Source organism: Cephus cinctus, unplaced genomic scaffold, assembly GCF_000341935.2.
Source record: "Cephus cinctus unplaced genomic scaffold, Ccin1 Ccin1_scaffold0695, whole genome shotgun sequence".
Lineage (NCBI taxonomy): Eukaryota > Metazoa > Arthropoda > Insecta > Hymenoptera > Cephidae > Cephus > Cephus cinctus.
This window is the reverse complement of record NW_014333317.1, coordinates 171,169-190,056: the sequence shown is the minus strand read 5'-3', so window position 1 is coordinate 190,056 and position 18,888 is coordinate 171,169. Positions and strand designations below refer to the sequence as shown.

At 36.9% G+C, this 18,888-nt stretch overlaps 4 protein-coding genes across 12 annotated transcripts in view; 3 read left to right on the top strand and 1 right to left on the bottom strand.

Annotated features, from left to right (window-relative positions):
- Window positions 1-2,542, top strand: part of LOC107269998 (FYVE, RhoGEF and PH domain-containing protein 1) — a 10,463-nt gene extending 7,921 nt beyond the window's left edge. For all 5 annotated transcript variants that reach the window (XM_015744558.2, XM_015744559.2, XM_015744557.2 and 2 more), the window contains 4 exons: window positions 64-269; window positions 345-710; window positions 791-1,236; window positions 1,320-2,542. In XM_015744558.2, coding sequence (XP_015600044.1) covers window positions 64-269; window positions 345-710; window positions 791-1,236; window positions 1,320-1,437 — 1,136 coding nt within the window. In that variant the 3' untranslated portion in view covers window positions 1,438-2,542. The remainder of the gene's footprint in view (window positions 1-63; window positions 270-344; window positions 711-790; window positions 1,237-1,319) is intronic.
- LOC107269999 overlaps window positions 1-18,888 on the bottom strand; it is a 71,513-nt gene that overhangs the window by 22,559 nt on the left and 30,066 nt on the right. Inside the window, exon 5 of the mRNA XM_025087428.1 lies at window positions 5,279-5,346. The gene's annotated coding sequence lies outside the window, so the exon portion shown is untranslated. The remainder of the gene's footprint in view (window positions 1-5,278; window positions 5,347-18,888) is intronic.
- LOC107269987 (otoferlin) lies at window positions 2,690-11,651 on the top strand. The gene is made up of 26 exons (XM_025087393.1): window positions 2,690-2,962; window positions 3,073-3,217; window positions 3,336-3,489; window positions 3,556-3,724; window positions 4,042-4,231; window positions 4,345-4,541; window positions 4,608-4,785; window positions 4,868-5,061; window positions 5,167-5,481; window positions 5,565-5,903; window positions 5,976-6,092; window positions 6,208-6,342; window positions 6,416-6,577; window positions 6,672-6,941; window positions 7,034-7,250; window positions 7,571-7,650; window positions 8,014-8,148; window positions 8,251-8,395; window positions 8,459-8,588; window positions 8,680-9,014; window positions 9,117-9,247; window positions 9,697-9,884; window positions 9,981-10,216; window positions 10,287-10,459; window positions 10,598-10,698; window positions 11,220-11,651. Exons 1-26 carry the CDS (start codon window positions 2,723-2,725, stop codon window positions 11,398-11,400), a joined length of 4,857 nt encoding a protein of 1,618 aa, XP_024943161.1. The 5' UTR covers window positions 2,690-2,722; the 3' UTR covers window positions 11,401-11,651.
- Window positions 12,079-18,888, top strand: part of LOC107269996 (transient receptor potential cation channel subfamily A member 1) — a 14,474-nt gene continuing 7,664 nt past the window's right edge. For 4 of the 5 annotated variants that reach the window (XM_015744549.2, XM_015744548.2, XM_015744547.2 and 1 more), the window contains exons 1-2: window positions 12,079-12,656; window positions 18,506-18,704. In XM_015744549.2, coding sequence (XP_015600035.1) covers window positions 18,525-18,704 — 180 coding nt within the window. In that variant the 5' untranslated portion in view covers window positions 12,079-12,656; window positions 18,506-18,524. The remainder of the gene's footprint in view (window positions 12,657-18,505; window positions 18,705-18,888) is intronic. The other variant, XM_015744551.2, reaches the window with a different exon arrangement.

The window sequence follows — 18,888 nt, the reverse complement described above, 5'->3', positions numbered from 1 at the left end:
TTTTTTTTTTTTTTTTTTTTTTTTTTTTTTTTTTTTTTTTTTTTTTTTTTTTTTTTTCTTCAGAGGCTCTGGAACTCGTCTCGACCGCGGCCAATCATACTAACGAGGCCATGAAGAAGATCGACAAGTTCAAGAAGCTCCTCGAGATTCAAGAAAGCATATACGACGCCATTGATCTAGTCAGCGCCACTCGGGAACTCGTGAAGGAGGGTCGGATCGTCAAGATTTCCGCGAGAAGCGGCGATCATCAGGAGAGACATTTGTTTCTGGTTGGCTTTGCGAGTCTAGATCGTGAAATTCTTTTTCTGAAGAATAAAAATAATAAACATGAATTTCCTTTCCAGCTCAGCGACGTCTTGCTACTCTGTTCGATAAGACTGATACCCGGGCCCCTTTATCGATTGCGTGCGAAATTCATGGTAGAAAATTTGGAGGTGGTGGAAGGTGACAATTTGGAAACGGCCAACACGTTTTACGTGAGGGACGAAAATAAGAACGTCGAGCTGTACACCCACACGGCAGCCGAGAAGGCGGCGTGGCTGGATGCACTTTTCCAAACCATGCAAGAGATCATGAGGAGGAAGGCCAGTCTGAAAACCGGAAACGCGAAGACGTCTTTGGTGAAGGCTGATGACGTAGCTCGGTGTATGGTTTGCGAGGCCATATTCTCTGTGATGAAAAGAAAGCACAACTGTCGAGCCTGTGGAATAGTAAGTGGAAACAAGAACAAAATCGAATCCTATCGTCTGAGCTTGCAGATACTAAAATTCATGTACGACATGATCAACAGGTGGTCTGCAGCAAATGTTCCAATCAGAAACTCTTGTTCGAGGACAACAAGAACATGAGGGTCTGCAGACTGTGTTACGCCGCTCTCACTCAGCCGCTCAACAAGTCTCCGTCATCGCCAGCTGGTCCAGCACCCAGCTTGCTTCAGGTGTCAGCCTGCGCCCCGTCTGTCCTGTCAGGTTACCTGCAGCTCAAAACTCAAGCCAGTAAACCCTGGACCAGAAGATGGTTCGCCCTGCATTCGGACTTTGTCCTGTACTCGTTCAAGTCGGACTCGGAAAACCTGGCGATGACTGCGACGCCGATGCCGGGATTTGCCGTCACCGAGGGACTCGAATTACGTGACGAAGATCCGCTCAGTCTCAGGGATCGCGATAGGGCCTTCAAGATTCATCATACGAGAAAAAGTTATTATTTGCAAGCATCAACGGAGCAGGACAAGAAGAGGTACGTATGTCGTGGTAATTAATTTATTCAATTAAATAATCTTTATTATTATTATTTTATTTTATTACATTTTATCCAATTAGGTGGATACACGCGCTTCGTCTCGCCACCAAAGCAGAACTACCTCATTCCAATGATGACCTCCATGGCGAGGACGCACAATTATTCAGCGATTCGGCAGCTCGGCATATTGTAGAGTAAACACGTGTTTCCATGTACCTCGTACTTATACGGTACTTGTCCTAGCCAAATTTATCTCGATAGCCTGGGTAATGAAATTTAGCAATTAAATTATACGACGACTGTAACATAGCCGGTTAGTAGCAATATTCGTTTATCGCGACGGTTAACTTATGTTATACATATGCAAATAGAGACAACGTTCGTATTGTATTGACGAGTCGATTATTGACTGCGTGATCGGTCGCTAGCGAGGCGCTTTGTTGTTTTTGTAATATTTGTGTTGTAGTATATTTAAATATATATTATAGTATATATGTCGTTTTTCAACGACGGACACGTAACGCGCTACGCGTGTCGTTTTTACGACGAGAAGGAACGTACTGCGGGTGACATTTGTTTCGAGCTTTAATTATTTTAATGCAATAATTCGTGTTAATGTGTTGTAACGCTATTTAATATCACAGATCCGCAATGTAACTTGAACTTGTCAAATTTATGCTTTGTCAAGTCGTAAGAGTCATATTGTATTACACGTACAAATTGTTCGTATCAGATATCAAGTGAATTTTTTTTTGGAATTGTTAGGATTTTATACAGTTTTACAATTATACAGAGATTTACGAGACTTTGTATTGATAAGAAATTTGACAAAATTTTTGGATAAATAATTGTTAGCAACTAGCGGAATAGGGTCCGGGTACGGCAGGACCGTTACTCTTAGGGTTATTGATTGACAGGTCACACTGGAAAAAATCGATAATAAGTCGAATTTTTGATAGTCGATTGTATGTCGGACACAGATTGCGGATCTGGTATACAATTTGTGACGCTGTTGCTATGAGGGCATTTTGTACAATATTTAAAGCCCCGTTCACAACGTTACAACATGTTCGAATGTCGCTTGTGATTTGTGCATTGGTACGCTTTTTAGTTCAGAGTCATTAAATAAATTGTACAAGAATCACGTGGCGTGAGTTATACAAATTTTGCATTGTCTTTCGACGTTCCTACTCGGATATATCAGATATATTGTAATATCGTTAACATGTAAACTGCCAATGAATATTTCGACTATTGACAAAACGAAATACGCAAATAAAAGCTAAATAAAATGTTACGCGCACGATGCGTTCATTTTTTATTATTGTAAAAAAGAAAGGCAAATAAAAATGCGCTCCGAGCTCTCAACAAACAAAGCGGAATTTTCAATGCCTCAAATCAAAATCAAATATTCAATACTCGTATTGCGATTCATCGAGGGACCTGAAGTTCCTGGCAAAATTAATTGGAAACAATTGACTGAATGTATTATCGAATTTCAATTGGATTTTCGACATGGCGGACATATTCGCGTCTACTGTCGATTATGGCTTGCACCAGTAAATGCACCGCGCGGACGTATGAATCTTATCAGATTTGCGTTACAATAATAGAAGCCAAGCATCTCGTACAAAACGCAAATCCACTTGTTATTGTGAAAGTTGGAAATCGCAAAAAGCGAACGATGATTCGCGAAAGGACCGACAACCCCTATTACAACGAGGTAGATATTTTAAAAAAAAATACCAAAATTTCCCCTACATCCCAGTAATTGCTATTATACAAATTTCAAAAACAGTCAATTTTTTTGTAAACTCTTTTCTCAATTTTTAGTACTTCGTTTTTGACTTCAACTGCAGTTTCGACGTGCTGCTCAGCACGCGAATCGGCATTTCCGTATACTTACGTAATTGTTTAAGACAATTAAAGTTTTACGGAGGCATTTTTTTCGAAGTTGCCACAGTCTGGGATCAGCCAGGTAAACAAAAATACACCGATAACTTCAACAAAGTATTTCCAAATTTTTTCTTTTTTATACAAATCAAAAATGCATCTTCAATATCTCGCGAATTAATTCCATAAATTTGCAATCAAAGATCATCAGTATTTTCATAAATGGGCGATGCTGACCAATCCCAAGGATGCTGGGGCCGAACCAAAGGGATACGTCAAGTGTAACATAACAGTAAATGCAAAAGGACAAAAGATCAAAGTGCATCCGGAAACAGATGGCGAGAATGATATCGAGGGGTAAATTAACCCAGAGTTGTGAAATTTCTCCAAAATATGTTTTTTTTAAAAATTACTGTATTTTAGTAATTTACTACTACCAATGCACGCAAGCGGTACCAGACAAAGAGCACGCTATATATTTACAGTCTATCGTGCCGACGGATTGCCATCTCTTAGAGGAAATTTCTTTTGCTGCTGCAGTCAAGCAGAGAATGTCAATCCTTACGTGCAGATATCATTCGCCGGAATGAAGGTAATTTTACTATAGTAAGGTAAACCGCCTTATTATCTGCACGAGTATATGTAATTCAAAATATTCGAGAAAAAGCACTCTAATCAGCGACGAGACTGTCACGACATACTCGTGGGAATACGTTAGTACTTCTCTACCTCTTATGTGCTATCCTGTATTACATTAACAGTGTATATACGTCGCATACATTATCCGATTATTAATCGTGACGATGCAATAGCGAATTTAATGGCTCCTTGACAATTCCACTGATAAGATTTTTTTTCTCTTAGCAATTATTCGCAGTAACATTTTCATATAATTATTTTTCTTCGCAGGGAAAAACAAGTGAACAAAGTACCACAATTAGTCCGTATTTTAACGAGAGGATCATATTCAAAGAAATGTTTCCGCCTCTCAGTCACCGCGTGAGAATTTCATTAAAGCACAGAGCATCCGGCTGTAGGAGCTCTGTGATTGGTGGGCACATTTTGAATTTGGGAACTATCTCGAATTCCGGCGAATACGGTAAATGTAGATTGACGACTTGAAAATATTTTGTAAAAATAAATACTCGTAATTTTCATTACTTTTTTTCGTGCACGGAACGGTTCATTATTTCAATGAAAATCTTGCTACAGGATTTTTGCCCATATATGGACCCTCCTTCGTTCACTTTTACGAATCGGGAAATACGAGAACGTGTTGCTGTTCCGGTTTACCCGTTTTGCCAATTTATCGTGGTCGTGTACTCTTGTCACTTAGAACGGAAATCGAGGATCCTGAAGCCTCCAGTGCTACTGGAACGGAAACTGAGCCCGCTGCACCAATTATCGAAGTAATTGATTGAATTGAAAATTTGATTAAATTTTTATCCACTTTATTCGATTAATTTATTCGTTAGAAGAGCTTATGGAACACAGAGGAGTATCTTATGGTTGGCGTGCTGTACAGCGTGTGTATGATAGATCGTTCTCGTTTTACCACGAAATGGATAAGTTTTGAAATAAGTTTAGGAAATGCTGGTAACACTGCATTCTCGTACAGTCAGTGCTCGGAAAATAGTAGCGACGGACTCTCAGGTACGAAAGTACGGATGTCGAATTGAATGGCAAATTTTTTTCTTCTCATACTGTACACTTCTAATTAATTACTTTAATTCAGAACACGTGAAAGCAGAAAAGAGGCCGGATTTTAATAGTAATACCGTACCACGTGGTACGGCTACCATGGATAAAAAATATAATTATTTACCACTCGGCGAAAACAAACCTTGTATGTACGTGAAATCCTGGTGGCCAAATTTAGAATGGCGAATCATGAACAGCAACAATCTTCGCCACATAGCAACGATACTGGTATGCAATATAATTGCAGGATATTGTTATACCTGTTAGTTGATTTAATTTTGTGGAAAATATTAAATTAAAGATTTTTGTATTTTTCTCAAAAATTCGTCTTAGGAAAATCAACTGGAAATTATTGAATCTCTTATCGCCGTTGAAAATCCCAAGGCTTACGTCAATTACAATGATACGATTGAGGAACTGAAAGAAGAATGCATGGAGTACTTACATCTACTGGATACCGGGGTGTACGATGAGAATGGAGGAACAACGAAACTGGACCGACATCGTGTCAACCTATGCAGACGAGAAATTGAAGATATATTAAAAATAATGAAAATTAATGGAAAATTGCCTAATAATAATTACATCAGAATTGCCATGACGCATGCTTACAAGTATCTGTACAGAGTGCGGTCATTGGTCGATGACGTAAGTTGATTCGAATATTTCGATCGGGTTTGCAAAAAAAATTTTTTCCGTCCAAATACAAATTTGGATTTATGCTTTTTTAGCCTCAACATCATCTGCCGGATATTTTTCTTTGGATGATCGCCGGCTCGTCCCGCGTCGCCTGTGCACGTATCAGTTCGGCTGACGTGATGTATGCCGAGGAAGACGACGTCAGGACACGCGGCGAACAGTGTGGACGTCGCCTTAATCTTTTTTTGAAAAATCTTACTGGCGACGGGGAAACACAGGATTACAGTGCTTGCACTGTCGATATCTTTCTATGGCTCGGTAATGTTAAATATGGCAATGCATGCTGGAGTGCACTTCCACCGGGATACGAAGTCGATCACGAAGCCAATATCGATACTTTTCCACGATACATAAAATACACGAATAGTTGGGTGAATATGAAATATTAAAAGAAATAATACCCCATTACCCGGAATTGAATAAATTTTATTTTTCACTCCTAGAAATTTCAATTACGCGCGCATATTTTTCAAGGACGCTTCTCACCTGGAATGGACACTTCCGGTTTATTGGATCCTCTGATACGCGTCATATATCGTGGCCACACGTTGAAGACGGAAGTAATTGAATAAAAAATAAAATAATCAAAATTTATTGATACACTTTTCTTCTCTTTTTTTTTTCCTTCTAATTTTTATCTATACACTGGTCCAAAAATGTCATATCGATTCATAGGTAATTAATCAAACTCTTGATCCACTTTGGGATCAGACACTTGTATTTCCACCCGTTCAGGTCTATGGTACCGCAGATTACATTAAGACCTCTCCACCGAAAATTGTGATCCAAGCATTCGACAGTGACCTTTGTGCAAGTATTAATGGCAAATATTTTTACTGATAAGGAACAAAGTTATAATCATTGCATGATATATGCCTTATAGGGATCCCTCGAATTTTGCGGAAGGTGCGTCGCGACGCCGATAGTCAAAATGACAACGGAAACTTATTCAGCTCCGGATTTTCCGCCAAAATTAAAATGGTACAAATTATACTCGCAAAAAACGTGTACCGGAGAGATACTAGCAGCGTTTGAATTAATAGAGGTACGTAATAATTTTGTTGATTATTAAACATATGTACGGTTGCCGGGCGATCGCAAGTGTCAGAAATTTAAAGCAAACAAAATTTCGTTCAAAGGCTGGAGAAGATGACATAGTTGACGTGCCGATAATGGCATCGAGTAAAAAAAAAATTTATCACATACCCGATGACATAAAACCAAAAATGACGAGTCACCGTATCGAGGTTATATTTTGGGGCGTGCGGGACATGAAGAAATTGAATTACATTCCGATTTACAAACCGCGAATAGTCGTCGAGTGCGCAGGCGTGCACGTGAGGTCCGAGGTTATGGAGAATGCCAAAAAATTTTGCAATTTTGAAGAAACGCACATTATGGTGGATCTGGTGAGAGAGAAAAAAATTGTGAAAAAAAAAGTGATATTAAAATTATGAAATTTCATTCAATTATTGACTTTTGTCATTTTAATGTATCCCAGGATTTACCGGAACTGGAAATATATTATCCATCGGTAATTATAAAGGTTTATGATTCGAGAGGGTTCGGTTGCTTCAAGTACGTTGGAGTTTGCATCATACCTACTATCTATAATTTTATCGAAAAACTGATAACGGACGAGGAGTATGAGTCACAGATATACGAGACGAAAAATCCTTGTCAATTCTGGAACAATTCACACAATTCTACCATGCCCTGTACGAGTTCACATATCCGCATACGATTTTCTCAAATTTCACCTTAACATAAGAATCATGAAAAAATGTGCAATACTTTTGACGAACCATTATGGCAAATTATAATCGCGTACGAAAACTGATAAGGGAATCGAATACCGGTTTAATACGTGTTCTCATAAATTTGTTTGGTGCTACAGTAAGACGAAGATGGCGTATAATAATTTTCCTTATAAATTTGTTTCCTCGATAGAGATTGCCGAATTACGAATATAAATTATAAATCTAAGGAATCGGGTATAATTGCGAATTAAAAAGAAATTTTCAAAATATTTTTTTAGTACCGCCTCCCTGCGAATACGACGCCGAGCAGGAAGAGAGCAAGGGTCTGATTGGTTATAAAAAAATGGCGGGAATGGACGTGCGTTCACAAATCGTAAAATTGATTAAAAATATTTTGAGTTTTTTCAAAATAAATAATTTTACGTGGAATAAGAAAAAAATTGTCTACGGTACTGACGAGGATCAGGCTCTTGATTGGTGGAGCAAATATTATGCATCCCTTCAGGTAGGGTCGTAAATGGAAATTAAAATTTTTTTTTTTTCATCTCTACCCTTATCAGCTGGTAATGAATTTCGACTGTCGTTATCAATGACTTAGGAAGAAAGGCTCAGTGAGTTGGGTATCGTTACTACCTTGTTGCCAAGACAGAAACCAGTTGCCACTTTTAAGGTACTATCCACATCGAAGTCATGCAGACTTTTAATTGTCTAGTAAATTAAGGTTTATTCCACGGAATTGGAAATGCAGCCGGAGTTTCGATCCTTTCAAGATAGATTAACGAGTTTCGAATTATTGAGGGGCAAAAGAACTGGCGATCCGAAACGCGACGAAAAAAATATTGTTGGAAAATTTAAGGTATCGCTTTCCATTTTTTATGGAATTCACTTTTAGTTTGAATACGATGAAATACATATTTTCCTACTTTCCCTATCACTTTATCAGCCATTTTTCTTTAAGGGTCATATATCAATTTATCGCTGGCCTCATCCACAACAAGTCACGTGTAAAACCAAAAGGGGTAGAAACGCTGCTGATGGTTTGTGCGACGATTATCCCTCTCAGGAACCTCTTAAGCTTCTCGTACGACTTTACGTTGTGAAAGGTAAAATTTGGAAAAAAAAAAATTTTTTTTGAAAGTTGAAAGATTTTCTTTTTTTTACACAAGGTATAAATTTGCATCCCAGTGATCCGCTGACTGGCAAATCTGATCCGTACTTGTACGTAAAACTTGGACGAAATCATATAAATGGCCGAAAAGATTATATTCCGAATCAATTAAATCCAACATTTGGCAAGTAGGTTACCATGAATTGGCGACCGTTAATATATTTTGATTTTAAATTTGATTTTAAATAAAAAAATTTGCTTAATTAACATATAAAACAGACTATTTGAAATGGAAGCCACATTTCCAAAAGATTATTTATTGACTGTACAAGTGTGGGACTACGATGCTACGTCATCGGATGATCTAATCGGCGAGACGAAGATCGATATCGAAAATCGATTTTACAGTTTGCAACGTGCCAGTTGCGGAATTGCAAAAACATACAGTACCACGGGATACAACGCGTGGAGAGATCGCGAGAGTCCGACGCAGATACTAGAATTTATATGTAAAAAAAATAATCTCCCACTTCCGGAATATCGTATGGATTACGTGAAAATCGGTAAAATAAAATTTTGGTTTAACGCTGTGCTCGATGACGTCACTGCCGTAGGTAGTCCAATACATTTTTTCCCTGAGTTATAAGAATTTTCATAAATCGTATCCTTGGCCTTGAAAAATGTTCTATTTCACCCAATTCCCATTAATCTCACAGACAAGGACGAGTGCATGGCCTTAAACGTTCTTCACCAGTGGCAGAATTTTCCAATATGCGGCTGTACTTTGGTACCAGAGCACGTAGAGCGACGAGCATTATTCAATGACAAGCGTCACGGACTGGAGCAGGTTTTTCAAATTCCTAATTAAAGAAATTTTGGTAAAAAAATATACTCGCAAACAAGAAATTTCGTTAAAAATACAAAAACATGCCAGCGTCGGTCGGGAATGTCTCCAGCCATAAATTCACGGCTGCATTTGCCAATTGGCAAGAGTTCCGAAAGTCTGACCACTTCAACGTAGTTACTACTAGTTCTTATACGTGCAATAAACGTAAAAGCTGGAATCCCAAAGCTTAGACTGTAGTCACGTAATAGGGGACGATCTCAAATTTACCAAAACGTAAAAAGATGGTGACGGATACAGTCAGATTAGAAAATTTCGAGGAATTCGGGAGAAAGAATATATGACAAGGATGAAAGATGGGGGGGGAGAAATTTTGAAGAAAAAAATTCTTTGTAACTTTTACGATAGACAGAAATTAAAATTTTAATAAGAACCTCTTATCACTCCTTCAGGGGAAACTTGAACTCTGGATCGACATGTTCCAAGTAAACGAGCTGCCACCCAAAGTCCCTATTGACATAAGCCCACAGTTACCTAAGGACTATGAAATTCGCATAATTATATGGAACACGGAGGATGTTCCAATGGTGGACAATCAGTTTCTTACCGGTGAAAAATGTTCGGATATTTATTTAAAGGGGTATTAATGAAAGATGCATTAAAATGATAGCGTTCAATCTGAGTACAGATACTATCCTTAATTTTTGATAATCGACGCAATGTATCATCTCGAAAGGTGGATCGTCTATGAAGATCATCAAAAAACGGACGTTCATTATAATTCATTGACCGGCGAGGGAAATTTCAATTGGCGTTTTATATTTCGCGTCACTTATTCCAAAGGCGAACACGTGATGATAATTCGCAAGAAAATGTCGATAATCGCGCGAGACGAGACGGAACAGAAAATTCCATGCAAATTGCATTTGCAAGTATGGGACAGCGATCACTTTTCGCCTGATGACTTTTTAGGTAGAAAAGAGAAACTTTTTTGCAAATTCTCGTACGTCAGGAAGTCTGATCGATTGCTTACGTATCTTAGGCTCACTGACTTTGGACCTTGCCAGAATGCCGAAAGGCAGTGCAAATTCGAAAAATTGCAATTTGAAGATCATCGAACCAAATGCACCGACTATCAATGCTTTCAAGGTCATGAGAACTAAAGCATGGTGGCCATTCATTTACAGTAAAAATGACGGAACCAGCGTTCAGGCGGTAAATACCAAATGGTTCTGATTATTGAAAATTTGAAAAATAAAGTAAAAAAAATTACGAAGATAAATGATAAATTTACAATTTTTAATTGTATGCATTTTTTTTATTTTTTTATTATTTTTTTTTTTTTTATATTAGGGAAAAGTGGAAATGGAAATAAATATCTTATCCGCGGAGGAAGCGGATGCACAGCCGGTTGGAAGAGGACGGGATCCACCAGAGCCACTTCCCTTGCCCAAGTAAGTTCCAATTTTTAAATTGGATGAGCTTAGAGCCTCGATTCAGTGGCCAGTGGCCAGTGGCCAGTGGAGACTAGCCAGTCGAGTAATGATAAAATATCCAGAGGGGTAGGTCTGATTGAGAAGCTTTTACGTAAGCACAATGTCTCGTGTCACTTAACGATGGTTTATGAAACGTCTTATACCCGTATGACGTTGCCAATTAATTTCGAGCTTAATTTCAATATTCTTACTAAGTCACGGTACTTATCTTAATTATATTCCTATATTTTCGCAATGACCGAATAAATTTTCCTATCGACGTTCTGCCTTATCCTTGCAAAAGATCTCATTGCCCAAAGTGGAAGAAAGATCTACCGTCTGATCTACTAATTATTCAGATACTTTTTAGATAAGAGTATATATCCATTAAGAATTATAATTTTCAAAATTTCACATTAACTTTTTTGCTTGCACGTTTTTCTTGCTCTTTTTTTTCCTTTCTTTTTCTTACCATGTCTTATTTTTCACTTTTTTCACAGCCGACCGGACACTTCCTACTCTTGGTTTCGCAATCCGTGGAAAGCTTGCAGATTTGTCGTTTGCCGTTACTACAAATGGCGAATCTTGGGATGCTGCTGCTGCGTGTTACTGGTAGCTCTGGCGGGTTGTGGAATTTACGCATTTCCCGGATACTTCGTTAAACGCATACTGGGCGCATGATACCGACTTTCTCGTAATAATTAATTATCGTTTCCTTAAAATATTTCAAATAATTATTTCTTAATTTATATAATAACGCAATGGACCCCATAGGTTCAAGACTCGATTGAACTTTTTATAGAAAAATCGTAATAAATTGTTCACGTATATTATGGTCTTTCCTATTGACCTTTCTTGGAGAAAAAAAAATTAATACAAAATTTCAGCAATTTATCAATCGATATTACACTGCAGTGTAAGTATAATTTGAATTCTCGTAGAAAATTCGCAATATCGATCTTCGTTTATACAATGAAGATGCACTAATTGATTAATTAATTATGAAGTGCACCCTGGTCAATTAGAATAGCGATTAACGATGTAATTGTAAAAAAAAAATAAAACCATGATTCTTAAAAAAATCATTTCTGACTTTACAATTGTATCGGTATGATTATTTATAGACAAAAAATTATCAATATTTTGAATTGCTATGTCGGTCCAATATTTCATCGCGTTTGGAAAAATCGAAGAATTGCAAAATTAATGCGAATACGATCAAGAGGCAAACGCGTTATGAAATAGGATTCGCGTATGTTCGCGAAACAGAGTGGGAACGGAAGTCTAGAGCTTCGCAGGGATGAAGCAAGCGTCGCGACGCCGCGCACGTACTCGCAGTATCTCGCTACCCACGTTCGGGGAAAGAACAAGTTGCAAGTAGAAAGTGTCGTTCGCGAATTAAAAGCAAGATAGTACTCAATTGGTTAACCTAACTATTATCGTCCCTTATCAAGATGCAATTAATTATTATCGAGCGCGATCGCGATTTTTAAAGAATATTTCAAGAGAAAATTATCGCGATATTAATTTTAACATTTTTCCATGAAAGGAATAAAATTTTTTATTCGATTTCGTATAATATAATTATCATAACCAAGTCGCTGTCTTTTCAACGTACTCGGAAAACCACATTCGTAATATCGAAGCAAAATAATTTTGCACAAAATTATCAACTTCCGTCTTTTGGATTATTGCAAAAAAATAATTATTCCACGATTGTGAATAGCCAAATAATTTTCGCTTGATGCGATAGGACCAAGGGTAGCTGCACCCTTTCGTTAATTCCTTCGTGAAAAGAGCGTCGTGACCATAAAGGTGCGTCACGGCGTCGCCCATCCTGCATCCGGTTTTCCATTATCCATGTTCGAGAAATCAACGTGGTGGTCAATAGAGAGGACAATCTTCGCGGGGAACACATTGATTTGCATGCACGGATCGTAAGTAAAGAATTTATGAATATTCGTGAGCTCCATAAGAAATAGGAGTGTTTAACAAAAAAGTTAGTTGGTACCAAAGTACAAAATTTAATGGTATCATCCTTTTTGTTCTTGTGTCTTTCATCGAAAATCTCAGTGAGAGACTAACGAAGGAGATTACTTATGAACTTTCGCGAAATTTAATTGATTCGTTGACAAGTCGTTGATGCTTTTGAATTAAAGAACGCCATTATCTCAATACTCCTATCAAAACATCCCCATCCAGCAACATCACCTGTCAAATTTAATCGATGCACTCGAAATGGATTTTCAAAAAATTGCATAAAACTGAAGTACATTCATTTAACGATAACGAACGCAATTAAATTACAATATGCACTACAGTACAAGTATTAAAAGTTCCTTCCACACAAATTAACCTTCCAATGGAATCAATTGATATATAATATTATTTGTATGAAAATATTTCATAATCAAAATTTTATATTTTTATTTTTCCTCGCATTTTTTTTTTCTTCGCTTTCATCTCAACTTTTAACGTTAGAGCCAAGAAGAAGTATAAAGAAATTTAATAAACGAAAATAAAAGCAGCTGTCCAACTCGTTAGACTCGATCGTGGCTTCCATCACGTAAGAGATGTCGATACGATTAACGAAAAGTTCCGACAGTCAAGGAAAGTCAGTAGTCTATAGTCGACTCTGTAAAACGAATTAGTTCGCACCGATCCACTGTCTGGCTAAAAGTTAATGAAAAAGACTCGCAGTGCAGTTAAATGACACAAATAATCGTTCTAGACTCATAGACGTGCAGCCCCCGCAGATTGATTCTCAATTAAAGGTGGTGCATGGGAACGATTGCTAAAAGCAAAATGGCCGCGGATACAACGTAATCTCGACAGTAAGATACGTAGAAAATTTTTGGTCATGAAATATCGATACAAAAATTGCTATAATTTCGCTAATTGAATGACCCAATGACGTCACGTTCCGCTAAGAGATCGTTTCCCAAGATTTCCTTCGGGAGTTGTCATTTCTTTCATTAGCCAATACGTGCACAGGCGTGACGTCACTTTTCCCAAGAAACGAATGTAATTCAAGGCGATTTGCAAAACAACGAAAATTTCGTGCATTTCATTAGCGCTTGATTATTTTTCGCAGACGTTTACACAGAGTAGAAATAAAGGAAAACAAAATTGGCGGCCATGACACCCATCCTTCTTAACGAAGACTGCTGGATTTCTTTCCTTATTTATGACGTTTTACGGTCCGACAAGAACTTTTTACGAGGTTAATCTACCTGCTGGCAGTTTTGCCAATTTGCCAAATGCGAAGGAGCCAAATTACTTCGTCACTATTTTCATAGTCATTTTTACTTATCCGTCACGTGATACAGAAATATCGAGTGCAGCTTCGTACGTTTAACACCTTTATGTTTATATTATACAAGTCTTCCGAAAAGTTGGACAATTGTCCAGTAATTCATTTATTTTGCAAATTTCGGCAATTCCTCCGCATCGCAATGTCAATAAACTTCAGAGACTTTGTCGTTCATATGTTGGCTAACGTTATCCCGTCGAGAATCTTCGTCTGTACTCGGTTCTACTCGAATGCATTATACGTGCGTATACCAGACTCTATGTAATTAACTATCGTATCTCTAATTTCCGTCTAACGAAAGACCAACCTACCATGTATTTCTAAGCATCCCCTTGAAAACGTTACGTTAACTTTATTAACGTTAAAACATAAACGACGTTCTTGGCATTAATATACACGAGGAATATGACGTAAGTGACGGAGAAATAAACTTTACCCTAAATTTATATCTAGTCTTCATCGACGCATATGGCTATCAGTATTTCCGATTGTCTCTGTAAAATATCTGATAACGCTACTATATCGGTGTATATTCCAAAATCTAGTTAACTTCGCACGTATCGCAGAATCAATAGTGTCGGTAATACCAGGGTAACAATTAAAAAAAAAATATTTGTACGCGAAAACATATAGGCAAAATATCAAATAATTTACTGATTCATATTAATTAATAATAAATTCAATTACAGTGTAAAATCACGATTCGCCTTTAATTATCTGTTATTTATAATTTCCGGGTGAAATTATTGCAAGGCTGAATACAACATTACTCGCGTCTTCGTTTGCGTGCCATTTACGCGACATTATGCAGAGGACGTAGTCAAGAAATAATATAAATTGCCTAATTTTACTTGCATGAAAAACAACGCAACAGAGCTGAAAATTTGATTGAGACAATATTTCCATTGGAGTTACAGGTTGTTTCAATGTTTAAAAAATAATAAAGGAAGCGCGCCTGTTATCGAGATTGCGGACGCTTGAGAATCGGCGATCTTAATTTTCAAATTCGAACTTTGACCAAATTTAAAAAAAAAAAATGAAATTCTAGGAAATCGCAAAACGTTCGAGAAACGTTTAAGAAAATGTCGGATTAACGTTTTTCGAGGATGACGTAACATTTCTGAAACATTTAATATTCAATGTAGCTAAGGTTAATGGACCTTATGTAATTTATTGCTATGCTACGTTGACGCGACGATTGACGATTTTTATAATAAAATTGTTAACTTTTCTATCCGTATGTACTTGGGGAATTACATCATTCGAGAAACCTCAACGAGAAGCCAAACAATAATTGATTAGTGTACAGTCGGTCCAGTTGATTTACAGATGGACAATAATCATTTATGACAATTAACGAGTAGTCGGTTATGCAACTATTTTATCAGACATTATAAATTATCACTTGTATCACAAGATTGTTTTTGTAAATTTACAATATACATTTTCATAGCTTTATACGCAGTCTGTATGAATTTTATATGTATATATCAGATATATCGTTATATTTTTTAAGAAGGGCAATTCTCAGGACTTTTTGTATTGAGTATTGGCAGTTATGAGGACACTCGGTGTTCGTCAGAGCGTGATGGCATCTTCATACTTGAGTTATACGGTCAGGAGCATAAAGCGACACTCACACAGAATTTTCCAAAAAAAATGTATCATGCCTAGACACTCGGAGTTGTCATGGGCTAAAAAATGATTTCGTTAGGTTAGATTAAATTAGAACTCCAATGCCACGCGTCTCAAAGTTTTTTTTTTTTAGAAAAAAAAAATACATCGGCTTGCCGTTGTGAGCGCCACGCGTGCTCATAATAACCCTTTCACAAGTTTACATATAGTATATGTCAACAAATAGTGACAGATGTTCAAGATTAGATTAATGCATGCGCAAAGAGAGGGTCGGCAGTGACTAATAGAGTGTAACAGCACGGTTAAAAGTAAATTTTGAAAAAAGGTACTAAATATCAAAAATTTAATTTAATTCTAAAAAAATATAATAAAACGGTCCTAATGAGCATTTTCAAATACTATATGTAAGACAAAAAAATACCATATACAGTACCGAAATGGGGATCCCAATTGTAGAGTCAAATGTCAACCTAAAATGCCAGAGGAATCTTTCATTTAATTTGTCAACCCTTTTTCTCATCGCGCGTCTTTTCCCTCGGGACAGATAAACCTCTTTTATTGCTTTATTTCAAAGACATATTGCCGGGCGTCCGCAAGATCTTGATCTTGTGAAAAGGTAGTTTCGCCGCCCAGTAAAAACACCCTCAGCGTGAGGACGCTGCTTAAGGGTTGGGCACGAATTTTTAAGGATGAACCCGAAGGACAGCTAAGTGCATTCACGCGTAAAGAATACGTCGTGTGTTTATTGGAGTTGAGAGACGTGAGATTTTCTAGGGCTTGACGTTGTTTTTTTTTTATTTTTTTTTATTTTTTTTTTTTTATACAAAACCCCCTCACCCTGTATAAGAGTCGCGTGGACTTTTTTGAAAAATTGGATGCCGCTGATATGTCGTATTGCACAAAAAAAATAATCCTGCGCAAAATTATCGCCACGTGAGTCCATTACGTAAAAACAATTTTCATGGAAGCCACCCTTAGCCGACGCCCATCCAGAGAGTTGACTCGTCACGTGTTTTCGTAATTAATCGCGGTAAGGAACAATGCCCAAAATACCGTATCAAAGTGAAGGAGCACATCAAAAGAGCGACCAAAGCCGTTTGTAGTTAGAGTTATTAATTGCACATTGGAAATTAAATAGGTAACAGTAACATGATTTGCGTATCGACCATAAGTAAAAACGTTAAAATCGATATAAGCGTTATTTCAAGATTTTTGCATAGTGACTTACGTGACAAATTAATTGTTACTTGCACAGACGTTGGAAAAACTATACAACTGTCTGGTGCAGGTTCAAGTGTTTTTTTTTTTTTCGAAACCATAATTATCTTCACGTAATATAAATATAATTAGAGCAAATTCGTCCAGCGGAATTATATTTACGCGGTACACCCTGTATACAGTAATAATAATATAGATATAATTAAAGCGTATGTATATGTACAGTACTGGTCAAAAATATATATATATATATGAATATAACATACCGTGCATGATATCTAACCGAGTGACTGCAGTCGTGTTCCGTATAATTCCTAGAGTCACCTGGGAATTTCTTATCGGACAGGTAGCCATGTATTATTTTCTCTCTTTTTGAAAGGAACCATCGTAATTTATTACGTGACGAAATTGAAGTAACGTTGAAAGAAAGTTTTACGATTGAAATTGTTGAACGAGTAATTGAGAGACAGGTGACATTTTTTTTACGAAATATACCATTTTCAACGTGGACGTGTTATCTTTGAGGAAAAAGAGGATTACAAATTATTGTCACGTAATGCTGCTACGGTTGCGGTTGTAGGAGCTTCTTAGGATTCAGGTGAGGCGATAGAAATTTTGAGAAAGAATTTCAGAAAGGAACTGGAAACTAGCTGGTTTCGCTGTCGCCACGCTTCTACGTGGAAATTGTGACTTTACGTTTAATATGCAAATGCCTCTGTTTAGCATAAACGTTAGACTGTCGTATCGTGTGAAATAGCTTTTTTGTTTGCGAAAAGTTATAAAGGTGCGGGTATAGCGAGGAATTATATTTGCTTTAATCAATAGCACAATGAAGTTAAAAAATGAAAATTAAGTTTTGTCAAAATTTGTTTTTTTTTTTTACATTTTTTGTTGTATTCGTTGTTCCGATAGGGGTATGGCGTTATTTATATTTTAGGTGACATTTGAATTATCTTATAATTACGTAAATATTAATGTTTCCTATTAAGGAAATCCTCGATTAAATAAGCTATGGTGTATTAGTACTAATTCCCGATGCGCGAGCAATTCATTAGGGAAATTACTTTATTATTTATAGACGTTGATCAGAGCCCCATTATAATCGATTCCGAAGTTCAAGAAGTTTTTGCTCCGTTGCGGTAAAAGTTATTTCAAAAATTGTAAAACCGGTACCAGATACGACGACCGATTCGATTACGAAGTGAGAGAATGGAATAGAAATTTTGCTAAAAAATTGGAATAGTGTACTTGATAATAATTCCTGATAATATCATGCATAATTGTGCAATTAAGGGAGCCCAGGTAATCATAAAAGTTTAATAGAAATTTAAAGGCAAAACTGTAACGAGTTCACGGTCTTTAATCTTATTTTATATTATCAGAGTATCAAGTAATGCTTTCAAAAGTTTATAAGTCACTAATAATTGTTGTCTTCCACAAATTTCGAATACACAGAAAAGAAAGAAGACCAATGTACGTAAACTCAAAATCAAAAACCTGTATATTTAAGCGGGCAAACGCTCAAAGTGAAAGAATTATTTGTCATTTTTCTTCGATTCCTATTTCCTCGTCAACGTGCTCCGAGTGAAATATTTTCCAGTTTTCGATTTTTTCTTTCAGATTTAACTGATCCGCCAAGATGTCTAATCCGCTGTGCCTGCTGCAGAAAATACAAGTGTTTCGCACAGTAGCTCAAAGCCGAAATAACAATAACGAAGGTCAAAAACAAAATCACGTGAAAGGCCTGACTGCAAATGAAAACGGCGGTCCTGTCGTAATAGACGTTGACAGAAACAAAAGTGTATTTTCGTTTTGGGATGTAGGTAGCAGTAACGTTACTCCTCCTAATTGATTTATCATTTTCATTTTTTTCCCCCCAAACACCACGTTCTCTGACGAAAGATAATAATTGGCGTCATTAAAAAAAAATGTCAGAATCGATAAAACTCAATTCCAAACGATATTGCTCAATTCAAAAAAAAAAAAAAAAAAAAAAAAAAAAA

Bases quoted from the DNA above. Each gene is read 5' to 3' on its own strand.
- LOC107269987 (XM_025087393.1), top strand. From the start codon at position 2,723: ATGTATTATCGAATTTCAATTGGATTTTCGACATGGCGGACATATTCG. The intron at 2,963-3,072 runs GTAGATATTTTA...CTCAATTTTTAG, and splicing joins ACAACCCCTATTACAACGAG to TACTTCGTTTTTGACTTCAA. The intron at 5,904-5,975 runs GTGAATATGAAA...TTTCACTCCTAG, and splicing joins TAAAATACACGAATAGTTGG to AAATTTCAATTACGCGCGCA.